This window comes from Momordica charantia (assembly GCF_013281855.1).
Source record: "Momordica charantia cultivar OHB3-1 chromosome 6 unlocalized genomic scaffold, Mcharantia_2.0 BLBB01000006.1, whole genome shotgun sequence".
Lineage (NCBI taxonomy): Eukaryota > Viridiplantae > Streptophyta > Magnoliopsida > Cucurbitales > Cucurbitaceae > Momordica > Momordica charantia.
Window position 1 is genome coordinate 32,658,596 of NW_028275164.1, and position 20,153 is coordinate 32,678,748.

General features: G+C 31.4%; 2 protein-coding genes across 3 annotated transcripts; both read right to left on the reverse strand.

The window, feature by feature from the left end:
• Positions 1-433: 433 nt before the first annotated feature.
• Positions 434-3,920, reverse strand: LOC111025982 (pentatricopeptide repeat-containing protein At5g48910). Of its 2 annotated transcripts, XM_022303938.2 has the most exons (3): positions 3,428-3,568; positions 959-3,323; positions 434-873 (listed from the first exon to the last, which is right to left on the reverse strand). In XM_022303938.2, the coding sequence occupies exon 2, from the start codon at positions 3,320-3,322 to the stop codon at positions 1,691-1,693; it is 1,632 nt and encodes a 543-aa protein (XP_022159630.1). In that variant the 5' UTR covers position 3,323; positions 3,428-3,568; the 3' UTR covers positions 434-873; positions 959-1,690. The 2 variants fall into 2 exon arrangements, with proteins under 2 accessions (XP_022159630.1, XP_022159626.1); XM_022303934.2 differs by having other exon boundaries at positions 959-3,920.
• A 2,244-nt stretch (positions 3,921-6,164) lies between these two features.
• On the reverse strand, positions 6,165-7,730 carry LOC111025239 (putative nicotianamine synthase 4). The gene is made up of 2 exons (XM_088125448.1): positions 7,155-7,730; positions 6,165-6,904 (listed from the first exon to the last, which is right to left on the reverse strand). The coding sequence occupies exons 1-2, from the start codon at positions 7,638-7,640 to the stop codon at positions 6,401-6,403; spliced, it is 990 nt and encodes a 329-aa protein (XP_087981574.1). The 5' UTR covers positions 7,641-7,730; the 3' UTR covers positions 6,165-6,400.
• Positions 7,731-20,153: the final 12,423 nt, after the last annotated feature.

Consider the following 20,153-nt stretch of genomic DNA (forward strand, 5'->3'; position numbering starts at 1 on the left):
CAGTCCCTGTCTGCTTCTGTCTCTCTGTCTCCTCTTTTTTACCCTATTTTTCAATAGAAATCTACAATTTTTTCAGTGGTGGAGAAATGGGTTTCTCTTATTTTGTCTTTCATTTGCATTATCCACTTTCATGGTACCATTTGATTATATTTCTCAGGCTCATATCTCTCTCTTTTTCTCTCTCCTCCCCTGTTTGGACTGCTTCCCTTCTTTGTTAGGACATGGGAGATGGAACAAATATCAGCCCACACACTTGAAATTTACAATTATGTGTCTTAGATTGATGGGTTGATGACACTGTAACTTTGCCACTCCCAAGTCACCTTGCTACTCTTTGCAAACTGCATTTGGTGAAAGTAAACTGAATGGTTTACCCAGGAAGAATCTGTTCAACCCATTAGAAATGATAAATAAATTTATGACCATGATGATATTACAAGATCAGAAACAAAAGGTAGATTAATAGTATGTCATAGTTCAAACTTTAGCATTGATTTTATAAGCATACATTCACTGCTTCAGTTGTGTAGAATTCTCCATCATGTATGAATAACAAAGAAGGAAAGTAGATATGCCAAAGCGAGCAACACATGTTCGCTTATAGTTAATAGATATATCTATCGCCATTTCGTGTATTACAATCCCTTCATTCTTGGATTCAAATTGTGAAGTATAGGTTGAAGAAGGTTGAGCTGGTTCTTCTACTTCCTGTTGTGTTGCTACCATGCTCTGAAAAATGATACATTTAAGAGGAGGTGAAGCCAAAGAAAGTTGGGATTAGCAGTGGTGCAACTAATGTGCTGAAGCCAAGTGATCAACCTGCAAGCGGGAAGGCATCTAGCAAAGATCGAAACCGAAGAGCTGGTCCAGTTCCTTGCAATAGAAGCAGCAAAACTTCAGTTAAGAGCTACAGTTATGATGATCAAAATAATGATAGTGATTAGAAACGTGGAACTACTTGGCCTTCTCTTTGCTTGGGACAGGAGGGCTAGTGGACGTGGGGAGGGAATAGATTAAGTATGTTGTTCACCCGTCTCTAACGCTCATGGACAACCTCGTTTTGTACTGGACTTACAAGCTTGGGTAGTACTCACCCCAATCTCTAAAGTGGCTCATGCACTCCACTTGATCGCTATCATAAAAACAATCATTAGAGTGGACGAGCAAAGCCTTCGATTTATGTTCCCCCTTCAATCGGTTTGGCTTAGACACACTCGCAATTGTCAACCTAGAAAATTTTTGTAATATCATGGAACAGTGTTTGGTTAGCTATGCTTTAATACCTGTATGTAAACTTCTTATAATTCAATAGACTGTGAGGCAACACAAGCAGGTACTGGGAACTACAACTTTAAAGCAAGGTATGTGTAATAAGGCTCAGGTCGCATTTGCAGATGCGATCCTCTTCATATCAAATAAAACTAATGATTTACTTTGGTTTAGAACTTTCAAAAATAATATTATATATTTTTAAGGATATAGATGGATGAGGATGTGTACTTATCTATGCCTAGGGGAAGTTGGTTGCACTGAGTCTGTATATTCAGCTGTCTACTTTAAACACAGACTGGAAAATTCAAACGTAATCTGAATCTTGACTTGGTTCTTATATTTAGTTTTGAACTACAGGCTTCTGTGCTTAAGATGCCTCCTCGGATATTGAGTGTTTACACTGTTTTGGAGTCATAGATCACCAAAAATCTCTGCATGAGCAAGTTCCGTTTCGGAAATGGTGATAACGAACACGGTCCCTCACAATTATTTCTCGATTATAAATTTGAGAAATGAGCTTCATGGCCAAATGGCAATCGTCACAGACCCTCAAGTTCTTCACTATGTGAATGGTTTTACCCGGCAAGGTATTAATCAATCCGAAAGCAATTGCAAGCTTTTCACTGTGGTATTGTAATGCAGATTCCTTCTCTTCCTCTTCAATATCAAATAAAACTTGAGATGTATCAGGTGAATAACCTGCCATCTGCAGCCTCTCTTTTATCTTTTCTAGCATGCTATAAATTTCCTTCATTAGCGGATGCGATCCGTCGCCCATTTTGAATTCGTGAACTGTACCATTCAGATCAACCGTGCTGACACCAGGTAATGTTTTTATCCCTCTTTCCTTCATCTTCTTTCGTATTTTAGCAACATCATCAAACCTCCCTGCCTTCGCATATATGTTCGACAGTAACGCATATCGGCCACTGTTATGTGGCTCTAATTCAAGCAAAATCGTCCCCACTCTCTCAGCCAATTCCACATTTCCATGAATCTTGCAGGCACCCAAGAGTGCTCCCCAAACAGCTGCATTGGGCTTCATGGGCATTGAGCTTATTAAAACCTCTGCTTCAGAAAACAACCCTGACCTCCCTAGCAAATCGACCACACATCCATAGTGTTCCATTTCAGGCTCAATGCCATAAAACTCTTTCATATTCTCAAAAATTCTCAGGCCTTTGTCGACAAGGCCTGCATGAGCACAAGCACTTAGGACACCAACAAGCGTGATTCCATTCGGTTTCAGCCTCCCCTTCTGCATCTTAGAGAAAAGCTCAAGTGCATCCTCTGCTCTTCCATGTATAGCAAGCCCACCAATCATGGCATTCCAGGTGAAGACCTCTCTTTCTTCCACTTCTTCAAACACCTCCCATGCCATGTCCAGCCGCCCACATTTTGCGTACATATCCAACAAGGCAGTCCCCAACACTGCATCCAGTTTAATGGAGTTCCTCTTGAGATAAGCATGAACCCACCTCCCCTGATCAACGGCTCCAATACTGGAACAAGCAGCTAAAACACTGGACAAAATGAATCTTCCAGGCCCAATCTTCTCTCTTTGCATCTGATGAAAAATCTCCAATGCTTCCTTGTAACAACCTGCTGATACGTAACCATCTACCATAGAGCTCCAGGTAATTTCATCTCTTTCACTCATTTCATCAAACACCTTCCTTGCATCGTCCAACTTCCCACCCTTAGCAAAACCATTGATCATAACATTCCATGAGCCAGTATTTCTGGTTGGCATTCGCTCAAACAATCCTTTTGCAGCTTCCAAATCCCCAAATTTCATGTACCCATCAATCATTGTGTTCCAACAGACAACATCAGATTCACCGTTATCAAAAAGTTGGAATGCATCTTCTAAGCTGCCAAAAGAGGCATACATTTGAATTCCAGCGCTTCTGATATGCATATCGCTGCCAAGGCCATGTCTCACCACATGGCCATGGATTTGCCTCCCTTCTTGATCTGCTTGCGTCACAGAACAAGCTTTGAACAGAGTTGGGTACGTGAATTTATTGGGCCTAGCATCGGTAACCATCCTACCATAGAAGTAAATAGCCTCAAACGGTTTGTTGTTCTCTACACACCCTTTAATCACAATATTCCAAATGAAAACGTTGGGATTTGGGATGGAGGAGAATACCTTCAAAGCGAAGTCCAAATTGCTGAAATGGGGATTGGCGTAACACTTGAGCAACGCGCCAGAGACATAATGGTCTTGGAAATGGCCGCTTCTCAATACAAGTCCATGAACTTGGCTCAGATATTGCAGAGAAGTGACGGATTTGGTGTCGAAAAACTTCAAAATTGTTTTCTGTGGAAGTTTCGATGTGGGAATCGCCGCGGATTCATGTGGCCTGAGGGGAGAAGGGAAGTGTGCGGCGGTGATTGAGCTCATCTTTTGCTCTGCTGATGAAAGAGAACGGAGCCAAAATCATTTATACACAATACAATACACTGTTGAGAAGGCTTGTGGTCCCTTCGTACGCTGCGTTTATGGTAGTTGGGTCCTTGTTCTTCCACCCACGGACTCTTCTTCGTCTTCTCCAGTTGCTGATCCATCTTGAATTCTCCATGTGGATTTATGCTTTTCGGCGAAAGACTAATTCCCATGCTTTCTTTCTTGGATAACAACGCAACTAGCTTCAACTGTCTAATGTGAAAATTACTAAATTATACATATTTATAAATTTTTAATAAATAAATAAAATCTTAAACTTTGAATTAAGGTATTGATTAATTACTGTATTTATTTAGTTATTTATTAATTTAAATATTTGCATTAAATAACTAAAAGAATATGGGCATTTATAAAGTATCATGAGTAATATAATTTTTGGTAGTACGATACAATTTGGGGATATGGAAAATATATGTATCAATTACCACTCGATTATGCTCATGTTGGCAACAATTTCAATCATTTTTTTGTTGATCAAGTTTTGCATAGGTTTAAATTATTTCAGTTCATCCACTACTTTTTGAAGCGTTTTACTTGTACAGTACGAAAAAGAAGTTTTTTACTATTCTTTTATAATGAAAAATTTTTTACTTTCAAAATCATATTATTTTTCAAACGTCTATTTTGATCTTTATAGTTTCTGAAAAATAATCATATTCTTTCCTCCCTTTTCTTTTTTATCTCGTATTATTGGTCATAATATTTTACTCAATAAATAAATTTCTTTAAACGTAATTACAAATTTATATTAAAAAGTATGTAAAATTGCGTTAAAGTTAAAATAGTAGAAAAACTGAAATTACAAAAGTTAAAATATTATTTAAACTCGTGAATTTTTGTAAATTGGTTCAATTATTCCTAAAAAGTAAACAAAAAAAATTAAAAATATATATTTTTCTTTAATACAATATATGGGGTAGGGATCCAACTTTGAGACATATGTCAATTATCGTGAGCTATTCGTTTTGACAATTAAAAATATATTCATCTTTGTACTTTTCACTAGAGTTATCATTTCGCCCCTGAATTTAGTATATAACGATTTAATTTCTATACTTCTAAATTTGTAATAATTTAATTTCTATAATTTAAAATTTGTAATATAGTAGTTTAGTACTATAAAGATTAAATTATTACCTAATAAAAATATAACATTTCATAATTTTAATAATTCTTTTCATGATAGGAACCAAATTATTATAAATTGTGAACTACATGTAGGCTAAATTGCTACATGATTTCAAAGACAAAATCGAACTAAATTATTATAATTTAAAATTTAAGACTAAATTATACCATGAGACATACCAACAAAAATAGTAGTTAAATCTTTTTTAGTGAACAAAAAATTGTAGGTTAAAATTGTGAAAAATAGCCCCAAGAGTATATATGCATTTTTTTTTCTTATCTCGGTTCTCTTCAAAGTTTCAATATTTTACTCCATCCTTTTTCATTTGTTAGAAAAAAATCATTAATTAGCAATTACAGTTACAATTAAAATTTTTAAAACATTAGTAATAAAATAAATTATATAAAATTACCTAATATTTAATGTGTTCTAACTAATTTTGCGCCTATGGTTGATTTTAATTTTGCTCATAATCTTTTGAATTTACAAATATGATACGAAATTAATGAAACTTTAGAACAAAGCACTAAGTGAACACAAGAACATTATCAAGCTGCTACTCATCAAAATTCACAATAGATATACTTTGGTCTTAAATATATACCCTCCAAGCTTATAGGATTTTTTTTTTCTCTAAATATTAGTAATTTGCCAAAAGCGTAGAATCGAAACTCCAAAAATGTTAATTGATTTCAATTTTGTCCCTAATGTATATGCAATTTGGTTTTAGATTTTTTTTTTTTTTAAATAAGCTAAAAGACTAAATCACTTTTAAACCATTTGAAGAATTTTCCCAGTTTTATGAAGCTAGCAAAAGATTATCATCAACAAAACAATGTTATAATCTTTGTCTGATCACAATATAGCAATTTTAGAAACTGCAAAAACTAATTTCTATTGTTGCTTGTTCCATAAATGAAAACATTATCTTTTTATCTTTATCATTTTCTTATGTTGTGTATATATAAAGTACATAACCAATAAACAATATAAAATTTAAGAGATCAACAAACAAGAAATTGTTAGAAAGAAACATCGTCTATGTTTTTGTTCTCACCAAAGACAAAAGAACAAGGGAAAAAGTTAGTTACGTACCCGACTCAATTTCAATTATATATTTCTAAAGAAGTAATAACAAGAAACAATAAACGTGAAATGACTGACCAAAAACAACCAAAATCTCATATCTATTTGAAAAAATCGAAACTTCAAACCCCTCTCATTATACTTATTGCAAATTCAAGATAAAAGAAACAGAAAAAAGAAGCATCAAAAAGTGAGAGGCACATATATAATTAATATGACAGCATTATTGCACAAAATTATTACAACATAACTGTAGAAAAAGGGTCCATTTTCAAGAATGACCCAAATTAACTGAAGAACATAAACAAAACCCAAAAATAAAATCTCAAAAAAGTTGCCATATTGAAATGGAACACACATTTTTCAGAATCTTAATCAGAATTAGAGACCCACTTACAGATGATCATGACCGTAAATAATGAGATCACAGTAACAATAATTCAAGTGAATTGCTCAGCAGCTTCCATGGCAAATTCCTCAATCAGTCCTCCATGATTATTATTATTGAAGCTCTGAATCTCACAGCACTTATTAGCCACAACACCATTGTTACTATTATTATTCATAGTACTAATCAGCTGATGATCATCCTCATTTTCCTCGAATCTTGTCTTTTTTCTTGCAATTATGACAGAATTGATCACTTCATCTGTGGGATGAAACACAGACAGAACCTCAAACCCTACCAAATCACAATCATCCACCACTGGATAAAGAAAAGCCCTCCCTCCATTTGCACTCCTCACCATCAAATAAGCCCCCTCCGACATAAACTCCCACAAATGCTCTATAACCCTCAACTTCTCCTCCTTCTCCATCCCCACCAACGCCGCCAAAAACACAACCTCGTACTTCCTCAACTCGTCCCCGACGCTCAAGATGTCGCACGTGTGGAACACCATCCGCGCCTTTAGGTCGGGGTCGAGCGACACCAATTTCAGTGCCTTGCACACGGTAGAAGAAAACATGAGTCTCGTTTATTAGTTCAATTATTTCATAGCCTTGCAAAAACTACAATTAATTCCCAAATACTAATGGAAAAATTAATTAACTAAAAAAGGTTTTTTTTGAAAACCTGTATATCGATGATATACGGTGGTTTAGATATACAAAAGTGGTATATGAGTGATATAATATACGGTGGTTTAGATATACAAAAATGGTATATGAGTGATATAATAAACTCGAAGGTACCTTGGAATTGGCAAGTGGGTCGAGGTCGTAGTTGTGGAAGGTGGTGGAGGTGAGATGGCGGGTGGCGAGGACGATGGAGGTGAGGGGGAGGGGGCCGGAGCCGACAAAGGCGACGGTGGCGGGGGTGGGACAGTGGCGGCGGAGGATGGAGAACTCAAGGAGGGAGAGTTTGAGGTAATTGGGGAAGTAGGGGAAGACATGGAGGTGGTGGAGAGGGTGATCAAAGGAGGCCAAGAGATCAGAGAAATGAGACTCCAAAAGGGACTCAGCGTTGGCGCAGAGGCGGATGAGATTTGATCTCATTTGCTGAAGAGGGGTTGAAAGGGAGGAGATTTGGAAGTGTTGGGAGGTGGGGGAGATGCACGTGACCACCAGCTCTGTGAAGAGGCTGTCCACATGGCTGCAGGGTTTGAGGCTTTCAAGGGCACAGATTTTGGCGTACAAATCGCACACTTTTTGGATCACAGCCTCATCCTCGCAAACCATGTCGACACTATGAGCTTAAAACACAGCACACAACTTTTACAACACACAGAGAAGCAAGAGGTATTGGGTAATGGGGGAGGAGTTCTTAATTTGCACAGGGTTTCTGATGCTTGCCCTTTATTTATTGACATTTCAGAGGGGGTTGTGGGGTCCATATGCAAGGGTTTTTGAATTTTGGAACACAATTCTAAATTCTATTTTGGTGGTTCAAGTTTAGGGGTAGGGGTAGGGGTTTGGGTGTGAGATGCCGAACCCGTGTTTGTCTTATGCATTTGTGTTACGGGCGATTTCTATAGTTGTATTGGCGATGAGAGAAATAATCCAGGTTTATTGTAAACCCTTGTTAAGTTATTAGGCGAGATCCTTAACAATAGATAGATAAATTAAACATTAGTTTTGGCCAAAAAGTGAGATGAGAATCAAATTTTTTTAGTAAGTGGAGGTGAGAATCGAACTTACAACCTCTTTGTTGGGGATGTATGTTAATTATTGTTGAACTATGCTTGTTTTGGCGAGATGAAAATCAACTTACCACCCTTCATAAGTGAACTTTTACCTATATATATATATATGGTTTGATATTAGTCTTACATTTTTATATGTATTTAGTATAGTGCCTAGGTCATAATCTATTTTCCAACTTGTTAATACACAAGTGATCTATACAAGTGTTAGTTAAGATTATCATTAAATTTTCTATAAAAATTTAAGACCCTAAAGAAAAGAAATGCAGTTTATATGAAAAGTTTGGGAATCAAAATATCTTAAAAGCATAAAAATTAGATTAGAATAAATGTAAAAGTTTTAGGCTCTAGAATAGAATTAATCGATATGTTCATTTTTTTTTCTCCAAAGTAAAATGAAGCCAAACTGAATATATTTTTGTTCCAAACATTCACCCCATTTGGTATTTTGGTTCTTAACTTCCATTTCAAGTTATTCTTTTAATAATCAAAACAAATTAATTATATAAATATCTAATTATAAAATTAATACTAACTTTAAAATTATTTTCTCAAACAATTTCAACTTCTCCCCACAAAAGTAAATGAAAAACAAAAAAAAAAGTTATATGTTATTTTTTAGGTACCACCGGTGGGGTTGAAGATTTGAATTAAGCTTAGATTTGCAGGGACTAGACACGTTGACTAGTTGAATTATAATGCATCTATTTTTTTTAATAAAAAATTAATTACAATGAAATAATAAAACTGAAGAGAATTATAGCAACAATACAATGCATCTAACTCAAAGGAAAATCAAAAAGAAAATGCTCCTAACAGTTTGAAGATTATCCAAATTTGAGCAATTTATGTGGCTAAAATCAAATTTCTCTAACACAATCAACTGTTAATATTGTCTTTCGACTTTTTGCCCTGAAATATTTCTATAATAATATAATATTGTCTCCTTTAAATTTAAACCAGATTTTGCTGAATGTGACTGGAAAAAGTTTTATAGCAGTAGAAACAGAGTGTTATTATTATATGTTTATGTATAACAAAGATATCTTCATATACTTCTACCTAATATTGTGGGACGACTCTTCACATTTCCAACAAAAACACAAAAATAGTACATTATGTATGTTAAAGTACAAAGATATTAACTGTAATTTATATTTAGTTTTTTATATATATCACATGCATATCAACTTAATTAGGATTATTTCTAATGTATAAGGATATATATACATACATATATACACATATATCAGATACAAACATGGAAGTAGTTCAACTTAAATTTTATGGAATTGAACATGAGAGTTTTCTTATAAATTATCAAATTAGGGTTGTTCTTTTGATAATTGCTTTACATAGCTCTAATTTGTTCTATAGATTTTTTTGGAGTATTATATTATAAATAAAGGAAAATTTATTCAAAATTGTAAGTTATAAAAAAAGTGTTAATATCAAACCACACGCGAGATACGCTCAAAATGGTAAAATTTTAGAGGAAATACATATCAACTTAATACACACAACTTGAGTGCAAAAATTATTCTTGTCTTGTTCTTAGAAGAAGAAGGAAAAGAAAAAAAAAACTATTCATTGTGGCTCTACAAATACACAAATGGGTGTCACAATTTGATATATATACTTTTTTCTGGGAAGGACGCAATTTGATATTGTTAATGCTATATGTGCAAGAATGACCTCATCCATATTCTAATCATCTTTTATTTCTAATAGTACACACTTTTATTTTGTTTTTTTTTTCATCTCTCTCTTTTTTGGGTAGTAAACAAAACTAATTTTTTAAATAAAAAAAAGTGTTATTAATATCCATATTCATGGATTCCATACCAAAATAAATTAACAATGAGATAAGTAGCCGACTTTTCAATGTAGGATCATCTCCATCACCCGTTGGCCATGTGGCCTAAGTGAGCTATCCATGACACATGCACGTGTCACATCACGTGGGTGAGCAATGTCGAGCAACACAAGTGTGTCAACATTGCGCCTCGTCTGATTGGTAATTAGAGGTTGCACCATATGATCGTTGCCCGGGATGGTATGTTCAAGTGAGATGACATTGGCGCGAGAGTCATCATGCCTCGACAGTACTGTTGGATGGATGGATGCCCGGAAGGCTCAGATCATATGTACGAACCCATGGGTCGATTTTCGATAAGTGTGTCCGAGCGAGCAATGATGTCCGATGACACCCCAATGCTCGAGGTGGCATCCTAAGTACCAGTGGGTACTCGGTAAGTGAGAAAAAGCTAGAGTCGTAGCTTGGTAAAAGGCAAGACTCATACCGGTTGACAATCTAGTCATTCCTTGCTTGGATCTTGGAAGTGTCTAATGACCCTGATAAGCTAGTTACGACGTAGTTAAGTGGTAGGAATCACTCAGTAACCGTTTTAAGCTAGTTCTGACCCAGTTAAAAGTCAGAACTCATCCAAGTAAGGTCCTAGCTTAGTGTAGAAGCAAGACGACTGAGTGGTTGAGAACCAAGATGATGGAATTGAGTTGTGACATCAAGTTTAGAGGACCTTGGCCTAGCGTAGAGGCAAGGTCGTGGGACTTGGCCTAGAGTAGAGGCAAGCTAGATAGAGTCTCGAAAGAGTTGAAATGAACGTACATGCGACGTGCATTTGCAGAGCAAAACAAAGTTCTCATGGAGTGAAGCTCAATTGAGGGAGAAAGAACTCACCTAAGGTCCAATAGAGCCACAAAGAACACAAAAAGTGTATTGGGGCTAGAGTTCCCTTAAAGTCGGCCATGATCGTGCTAAGATTATGGCTTCACACCATCGAAAAAAATATGACCGTGACATATGGTATATTCAAAAACTCAAATGAACATCTGGTCCAAAAATAGGATTCGGTCAAGATTGGTGAACCCAATTAAAGAAGCACCATCTTGAGGGAGCATGCTTAAGGATCCCATATTGATAAGATAAGGGACCTAATTGTCAAGACGAACCCATGAATATTGATAATTAAATACGCTGAAATTTTTACAATTCAAACATATGGTAAAAATTTGTTTTGAGGCTCTGGTTAGCATCGTCAAATAAGACATTTTTTCTATTTTTTTCTTTTTTTTCATTAAAAAATAAGTGCGTAAATACGACCTTAACTATAGGCTAAAATATATGTTTCATATCGTTTGAATTATATAAAATATTATTGTAGGGCAGATTGTATGCTCATTTTCGATCAAAAGTTTCATTTTAACCTTTAAGCTTCGTAGTTATATAATAAAAATTCCTCGTTAGCTTCCCACTTAAAACCAAAATGGAGTTTTGACTTGACAGCTAAGTTGTAATTAATCAAATTGTAACATAGATGTTTAGGGAAAAAAAAAAAAACAAAAAGTTAAATGGGTACAAATGGTTATTATTTTTCTTTACTTTCTCCCTTTCTCACGAAGATAAAAAAATTTGGTCCTCCCTCTCATAGTCCGTAAATAAAAATTAGGGCTAGAACTCGAAACATGTTGAGGATAATAGCACCAAACTCATCTTAAATATCATTAGAGAAAAAACAATTGTCTTATATTTAGACCAATGTTGGTGTTAGTAAATGAATGTATAAAACTTTGGAGAGTTAAAACATAACTTTTAAAATAATATTGCTATGATTAAGGCAAACTCTATAGTTCACATATATTATTTGACATAATATTTAGCCGTTCTCCGGAATAGCTTGGGGCCTCAAGAAATAACTTTGAAGATTTTGGACTCAAATCACATAGGATGCAACTTCCATCAAACAATGATCCAGCACCTTAACATATTGGTCAAAGGGGATCGTTGACTCCTGGGTAATAAAAAATTATCTCTCAAAGACAATTAAATTTAGAATCATTTTGAAACCAATTAGTTAAATAAATAAATAACAGTGTTGTAATATCACTTACAAAACCATCACTTACCATGTATATGTGACCTTGTGTTCAAATTCTGCCTTGGTCGCAGTGTTGCTCAGATCATGCAATGAGTTTCGATTATAGGGATCCACTAACGTAAGTTACATGACATCAATTATGAGAAATAAAAAAACAACCTTAAGGACAAAATAAAAATCCTGAAATATGTATACCCTTCAACATATGAGCCACGTAACCTAATTATTAATAGATTCTCACCTTGTTACCATCATTTATCACAATGTCAAATTAACAAGAAAATATCACCCTAAGAAGCATGAAGTTTTTAGTTTAAATCTTCTTCACCTATAAAAATAATATATATATTTTCTAACTTTTATATTTAATAAACTTGTTCTTTATCGTATCTCTTTCCTATATTTTTTGTGTCACCATGTCCATATTGTAACAAAGTGTCTCAAATTCGTGCTTTTCCGATTTTAATTGTCCATTTTATTCTATCATTTTTTGAAATGTCATGCCAAATCAGGTATCATTTGTTCAATAGACACGTGTCACAATGTCATTTAATTAATCATTTAACATAAGGAGAAACGTAGTTAAGATTCATAATTTAATTAAGATAAAAGGATTTGATTGATTTTCTTAAATTTAAAGATTAAAATAGACAAACAATCATCAAATTTAGGGACACTGAATTATAATTCTAACCTTAAAAAAACCAAAAGGGTACAAGGAAGATGAACATCGTAATTTGCAAAGAAAATAAATAATAATGTAATTCAACTTCGTTGATGTTGCTTTCATATATATTGGTTTGAAGTTTCTTGTTTTATGGTTCCCCACAAGTTGATTGGTTTCAATTTACATCATCGCATATCTAAAACAAAAACCAAATTCCTTATAATTAATCTCTAAGTGATTTTGTAATTATAATTTAATTACAACTATTAAATTTAGTTTAATCATCAACATAGCTCAAGTCGTCGCAACATACAAATTCATGGACACCTCACTTTGTCGTATATATCATAATTTATATCAATATATAAATATATGTGCAAAAGATTTTAGTCAGTCCAATCAATTAATTAATTACTCATTGTGTTTTGACGAGATGCAATCTCTTTTTAAGCATTTTGTGATAACGTTGTGTTTGATAAATAAGGGTTTTGAATAGAAACATTGTGGTCTTTTTTCTTTTTTTTTTTTTTTTGTTAAATAAAGATTAAGGAAGCTAGTCTAATCAAATAAGCCAAAAATTGATAATTTAGCCTGTCGAATTAGCATTAATTAAGAAGTTATATATAGTCAATTAATAATTTACTTATGACCAAATTATTTGAATAAGTTTGAAATCAAGGCTATGATTCAAATGGGGTCAAATCCAAAGATTGAGTTCGAGAATTGAGTCTATGACCAAATAGAACCTAAGTTTTAAGGGTTGTTTCTAAAATCATCCCAACATCCACTAAAGCTTGTGAAAATTCTAAAGTAGAGGAGTCGCCCTTCATTTAAAAACTCCAAAGAAATTAAAGAATTTAGAGAAACTCCCAACAAAAAGGACTCCTTGAAGACCTCAAGACTTTCGGAACTAAAAGACTCCCACTAGAAGACTTTGGAAGATCAAAACTCTAAAAACCAGAAGGCTTGAAGACTTTTGAAGATCTAAACACTACGAAGACAAGTTTGAAGGCACCTCAAGTGTACAAGACTTCAAGACATCAATCGATCTGATCTAAAGAGAGGTCGACAAGTCCAGAAGATCACAAAGAGAATGACGAACTTGGAAGATCAATCCAAAGAGATTTCAACGAGTCAAAAGAGTGTGATCTAAAGGGATCAACGTACCATAAGACTGATCCAAAGAGATCAACAAACCAAAAATACAGTTTGGCCAATCTAAGGAAATCAACGAGTCAGAAGTTGAAAACTTTGAACAAGTTAAGAAGTCGAAGGCTCCAACCTCTTTCATTTAAGAACAAATGTTCCAGCTCTCAGTCAATTCACGTCTAAGAGAAAAAATCCGTTCTTTTAACGGGTAAAAACAAATTTGATAATAAATTTTTCTTATTCTATTTTTTACTAATAAGAAGAAACAAAAACGTTTTTATTTACCATTTTATATTATTTTTTCACTAACAATTTTTTTAAAAATAATTTGAAGAGTCTTGAAGATCACAAAATATTTAAAAGATTTAGATTTAAATATTATTTTGATGATTGTGCAAACTTTCAAAGCACATTTAATTTTATTCTCTAAACTATGTATGAACTATTTTAAATATTCATGCAATTCCTAAATTTTTGAAAGTTATTTAGTAGAAGCTTTGCAATTTTTTTTTCCTTTACTTGACGAATGTTTACGTAGTAGGTCAAATATTGAATTTTAAAACATTATTTTGTTAAATTATAAATAAAAAATTTAAGGCAAAGACTAAGATCATGTTGTAACGTCCGACTAGAGAGGAGGGGTACATGTATGAATCGATGCCAAATCCGAATGAGAGAGATCATGCATGATTAAGAAAGCTTAAAAGAAATGATGGTTACTACCTATATCTTCCTTTTCAGTGACTCAATCATAAGAACTTTAAAGTTAAGCGTGCTTGGCTTGGAGCAATCTATGCTCTTCTAAGTGGCTCGGAGTTTGACAGTGGCGGCGCCAGGTCGTAGGGGAATGTCGCAAATCCGAATTCCAAATCCTAGCCTTGGGGCGTTACACTTGTGTTCTATGCAAAGTTTAGAAACTAAGTGAGTAAAAAAATTTGAAATAATAAATTTATTTGGAATTTTCTTAGTATATGTGTGAAGAACAAAAATAGTATTTACTCGACGACGAATATATGGTACTTGAAATTAATATTCAATTGTTAATATTATAAAAAATAAAGATTCAGATATTTGTTAAATGTTATGATGAAAAATTATCAAACACCAAAATAGTGTTTTATGCCAAGTTTGAGAACTAAAATTGTATATAAACCTAAAAATAATATTTTGTTTTTATTAAATTTGGTTAAGAATTTCTATAGAAAAGAAAAGTCAAACAATTAAAAAATCGCTAGCCAAGCTACTTATTATTTATTTATTTTTTTTTTTTTAAGAAAGGCCCGAAATAAAAATAAAGGGAACACAAATTATCTCGAAGAATCTTGAGTTGTTTGGAAACAAAAAGGAGAAGGACTTGAGGAATAAATTTTAATTAAGTTAGCTACTGTTTTTCTTTTTTAAAATAAAAAAAGAAAAAACTTAGTAATATCCTATGTTTTGGTATTTTCTGGCCATTCTTTTATATTCTCATTTATATGATACAAGTAACGTTCTATTTCAAGTAGTACTAGTTGCAAATTTGCATATGTTCTACACCTGTCAATATTTGCAAATTGATGATTTAATTTCAATATTTAAAATTTGAAAGAAATATTGTGTTCTCATAAAAAATTTCTTCATTCTTGAGAGTGGCTTGTTTGGAAAGTAGGATAGTAATACTTAGATTAGATCGTTTTCTATTTAAAAGTTGATATTTTATTTGTACTTTTTTACTTTTTAAATAAATTTATCTATTCTCTTCTTTATTTTTTTCAAGTGAAATCTTTCTGTTTAGGAAAATTACATTGATATGTTCATATATTTTGTTCTCAAAATAGTACCAAACACTATATCTAAAGTACTAGTGATGATCATTAGCTTAAGAACTAAGCATAACTATAATTAGTATCTCACTTTTAATTTTAATTGGATGTTGAATAAACAAAATGTTTCATAAAGACAACCACCCATTTCTAGGTTTAAATGTATTTTGTTGCCCATACTTTTTGGCTTTGATTTACTTTTGTCTTTTTACTTCTAAAATATTTATTTTGATTCTATATTTTTAAATTTTGTTCATTTTAGCTTACTCTCAAAACGATCATATATTTTGATTTTTTTTACTTCTAAAAAGTGATATTCGTAAAATTTTAACACAAAATATTCATACGTAATCGAAAATCTTTTAATACAAATTTATACTTACGTTTTAAGAAATTTAATAGGTGAAGTGTCATAGTAAAATTATAATTGAAATATAAATAAGGGACTAAAATGATTGCTTTAAAAGCATAATGATTAAAATGAATAAAAATTAGAACTAAAATAAATCAAAGCTAAAAGTATAGCAACCAAAATAGTATTTAAACCTTGTTTCTATTACAATAATAATATCACTTAAAAACTATATATATATATATATATATATATATATAAACTCAATTAGTAAGTTACATTTTACTTTTCAAGTTCGGTCTTCCAACCATTTATAGTAAACTAAAAATATAAAAAAAAAAAAGAAACTTTCAAATTTTGAAATTTCCCAATTATGATCTATTAATGATTTTTAGTTTATGGAGATGTTATGGAAATCTCCAAAAACTACAGATGATTTTCGAAAAATTATTTCTTAAATGGCAAAAATTTTTAAATATATATATATATGACTAAAAAAAGTAAAGATAAGGAAATATGTGTGATCCCACTTTCATTGATGCATCCATCTCCATTTGTTGCCATCCAAAAGGTCAAGTCCTCCCAATTAATGCGACTACTCGACGTTGAATTTTATTTTAAGCATCTTTCAAAAAAAAAATTCTTTTTGGGTTTTATATATCATATTACAACTTTCCAACTTCACTATTCCCAAAAATAAGAAAAAGCAAAAGCATCTTCAGAAAAAAAAAAAAAAAAAAAGCTAAAATATACTAAATGGTTTTTAATATTTGTTACCCAAAAAAAGTTAAATGACAAATTTATATCTCTTAATGTAATTTCTATTTTAATTTTAATAAGTCCATTCCATCATCACTAATTAGTTTAGTTTAGTGTCATGTGAATATCTAAGTGGTAGGGTTTGATGAGATAAACATATTAAAATAAAAAAAAATGAAAATTTAGGAACCAAGTAAAAATAGATTAAACATAATTACCAAAATATGTTAACTTTTCCCTTAATTTTATACCAAAATGAGATATAAGAAACCAGATGTTGCAAAATGAGCCTTTACTTTCCCTTTAAATTGAAACCCCACAAAATTGGATTTTGGACCATTCTACAGAATTCAAAATCATTTTTTTTTATTCTAAATCTAACTTTAAACAAAAGAGAAACAGAATATATATATAATAGACCAGTTCTTCTCTTTCTTTTGGTAATATTCTTAACAGAAAAATGTTTATGCATTTGTCTGTCTTTTACTCAGTATTATTAAATTTTTGACAAATATAAAAAATTAAATATTTTTTATGGTTTTTAAAAAAATTAAAATGCTATCAAAATTTTGTTGATAGTTGGCATAAAGATGAGATGTTGAGATGTTGTTGTATTGATGATCGGTAAATATCTAAGTATTGATCATATAGAATAACGTGCATATATATATATGTATTGAAAAATCAAATCATTTCCCTTTAATTAAAGAGGGAATTTTGTGATATTGATGTGGCTATTCTTTTGGCTCCAAAAGCCATCAATAGCATATTTGTTGGCTATAAATGAAGTCAAAACTTCATACACAGTGACAGTGTAGCCACCTCAACATAGCCATATATATATAAATAAGTAAAGTTTGACCTTCCATTCAATGTGCATTTTTTATGTGTAATGGGAGAGGATAGATCATCTAAAATAATTACAAATGAGATGCTAGAAAAACCAGAGATATAAATTACCGTCAACTTGAATATAATTCAACGGATTAAAATACTTATCTTCGACCAATATTGTGAATCAAATGCTTGATTTAAAAGTAGAATGTTCAACATTTTTTTATTCATTCATCAATAGGAGCACTACGAAGAAGGAATGACAACTCTTAGCTATAGTAGATTTAAAACTTATATTTAAATTTTAAGATTTTGTTTTTCACTCGTGCTCCTAAATTTTTAAAATTAAAAGGTTATATATATACATATCTATGAATATATAAATTTAGAAAGTAAAATTTTGCCCTTCCCCTTTGTGATTTTATGGCTCTCCGTCTATATTTATCAATTTAAACATAGCTCAAGCGATAAGCAATTAACATTCCTCTTTGTTTTTATTTTTAAAATTTTTAGCACAATACATGTGGAGGTGAGGATTGAAACTTCGACTTTTAGAAAGACATTCGATGTCATATTTAGCTATAACGCCCCTCTCTAAATATTGTAGATTCAAATATTCACTTCAAATTTGAATTGTATATTAAAAAAAAAGAAAAGAAAAGAAAAGTGAATCTTCTTAATATCATAAATAAAAAACTTTTCTTCTTTTTTGTGAGATTAATAGAAAAGGAAGAAGAAAAATATTGTATGATAAGATATTCTTTAATGTCAACCTGAACAGAGCTCAATTAATTTAAACATATATTCTCTACGCTAGGTGCTGTAAAATTAAAAAAGAAAAAGATTCTTTTAATTACATATTTTAACAATATTATTAAAAATATAACTAAAGTACTTTTTTTTTTTTCCGGGATTCAAAATGCAATCAAATTAACTACTACTTGACTGGACCAACATGATTGATGGAAAATAAAAGAGAGTAAAAGCAAAGAACATGAATGAATGGGTTTTAAAAGGTGATTCCATTATAGAAGCTATGATTTGTACAAATTAATGAAGGCAAAGAAACTACAAAATTTCCATGTCCCTCATTTGAAAAGAATGAAGAACAATAATGATTTGATGGGTGGAGGACAAGAATATTGAAGTAGACTAGAGTGCAAGTCAAAATTGAAAAGTTAACCATATTCATTCTTTTATTCAAGATTTTAAATGTTGATGACGTTTATGGAAATATTTAGGTCTCAATTTTACGGAAATTTTGATGGAAATATCAATAAAATGTCTATGTATTTATTTTACGAAATTTGGTTCTTTTAGAATCTCGAAGGGACGTAAAAACACATAAAGCTCTGAAACTTTATGGAAACAATAATATTTTTGGTGCCAAAGTCGCCCAGATGAGAACGATGGGATAAGGGATATTTATGAAAAACTATAAAAATAAAAAATTCATAACAAATAAACATTTTATTCTTTTTAAATAAGTTATATTCTATTAATATTATTATGTTTATATCATATTTTGTTGATATATATATATATATATATATATATATATATTTTATATTTTGTCAACAGAAACAAAATAGTATAAGTTAGAATTTACCAATATAGGATTTACTTCACAATATCAAACACGTGAAAAATTATAAAAATTTAGATGGAAATATTAACGTGTCAGACGAAAATCTAATACAGCTTTATGAGGATTGATATTGTTTTTCAATGTTTGTTTCTTCTATTATAAAATCTTTAAAAAATTAGTTATTATTAGTATATCAGAAAAGATTCGACCTAAGAAGACATTCACTTTAAATTCTCTTCATTAACTAAAACGAACCTTAAATTTCTCATTCTAACAAATAACAAGATTAAATATTTTCTTTACCGATGATGAAGTGTAGGGTCGCTATGTTTTTATTTATGCTATTTTCTTAATTTTCACTTTTTAGAAATATGAATATCTATTTTATTGTTTTCAAAATTATATACAAAATTTTAAAGATATTTATATATTTTTATATAGGTTCGTTTTCTATTGACGTTTATGTTCTTAACTAGCTTCTATTTCGTTTCTTATTAGTTGTTTTCTTTTATTTCTTTAGAAAAAGAAAAAATAAAACTGTATTGAGTAATTGTATTTTTTTTTAATTTAGATTCTCAAAAGGTTTTTTTTTTTTTTTTTTTTGCAACATCTCCCATTCTTAAAATTATAAAATAACTATTTTCACTCATTTTCGACCCCAATTTGAGTTTTAATTCTTTCAACTTCTTCTTATTATTTTTCTTCTTTTTTATTTCTCACCATCTTTTTGTTTTACAGATTTATTAATGTAGATCATGTTCCAATTTTGCAGAGCAATGTTGTTGAGAAGAGGTAAATATTTTATATTAAAAAATATGCTAGCATAAATATTGCTAGATTGGATAGTTAATCTTTTATTAAAAATATGTTTATTTGGAGTGATTGAGTAATAATGGTTTTAAATCTATTAACATTCTCTACATATAATTAGAATTATTTATTATTATTATTATTATTTTTTATTTTTTGAATACACAATATTTAGGGGTAAAGGCCGAA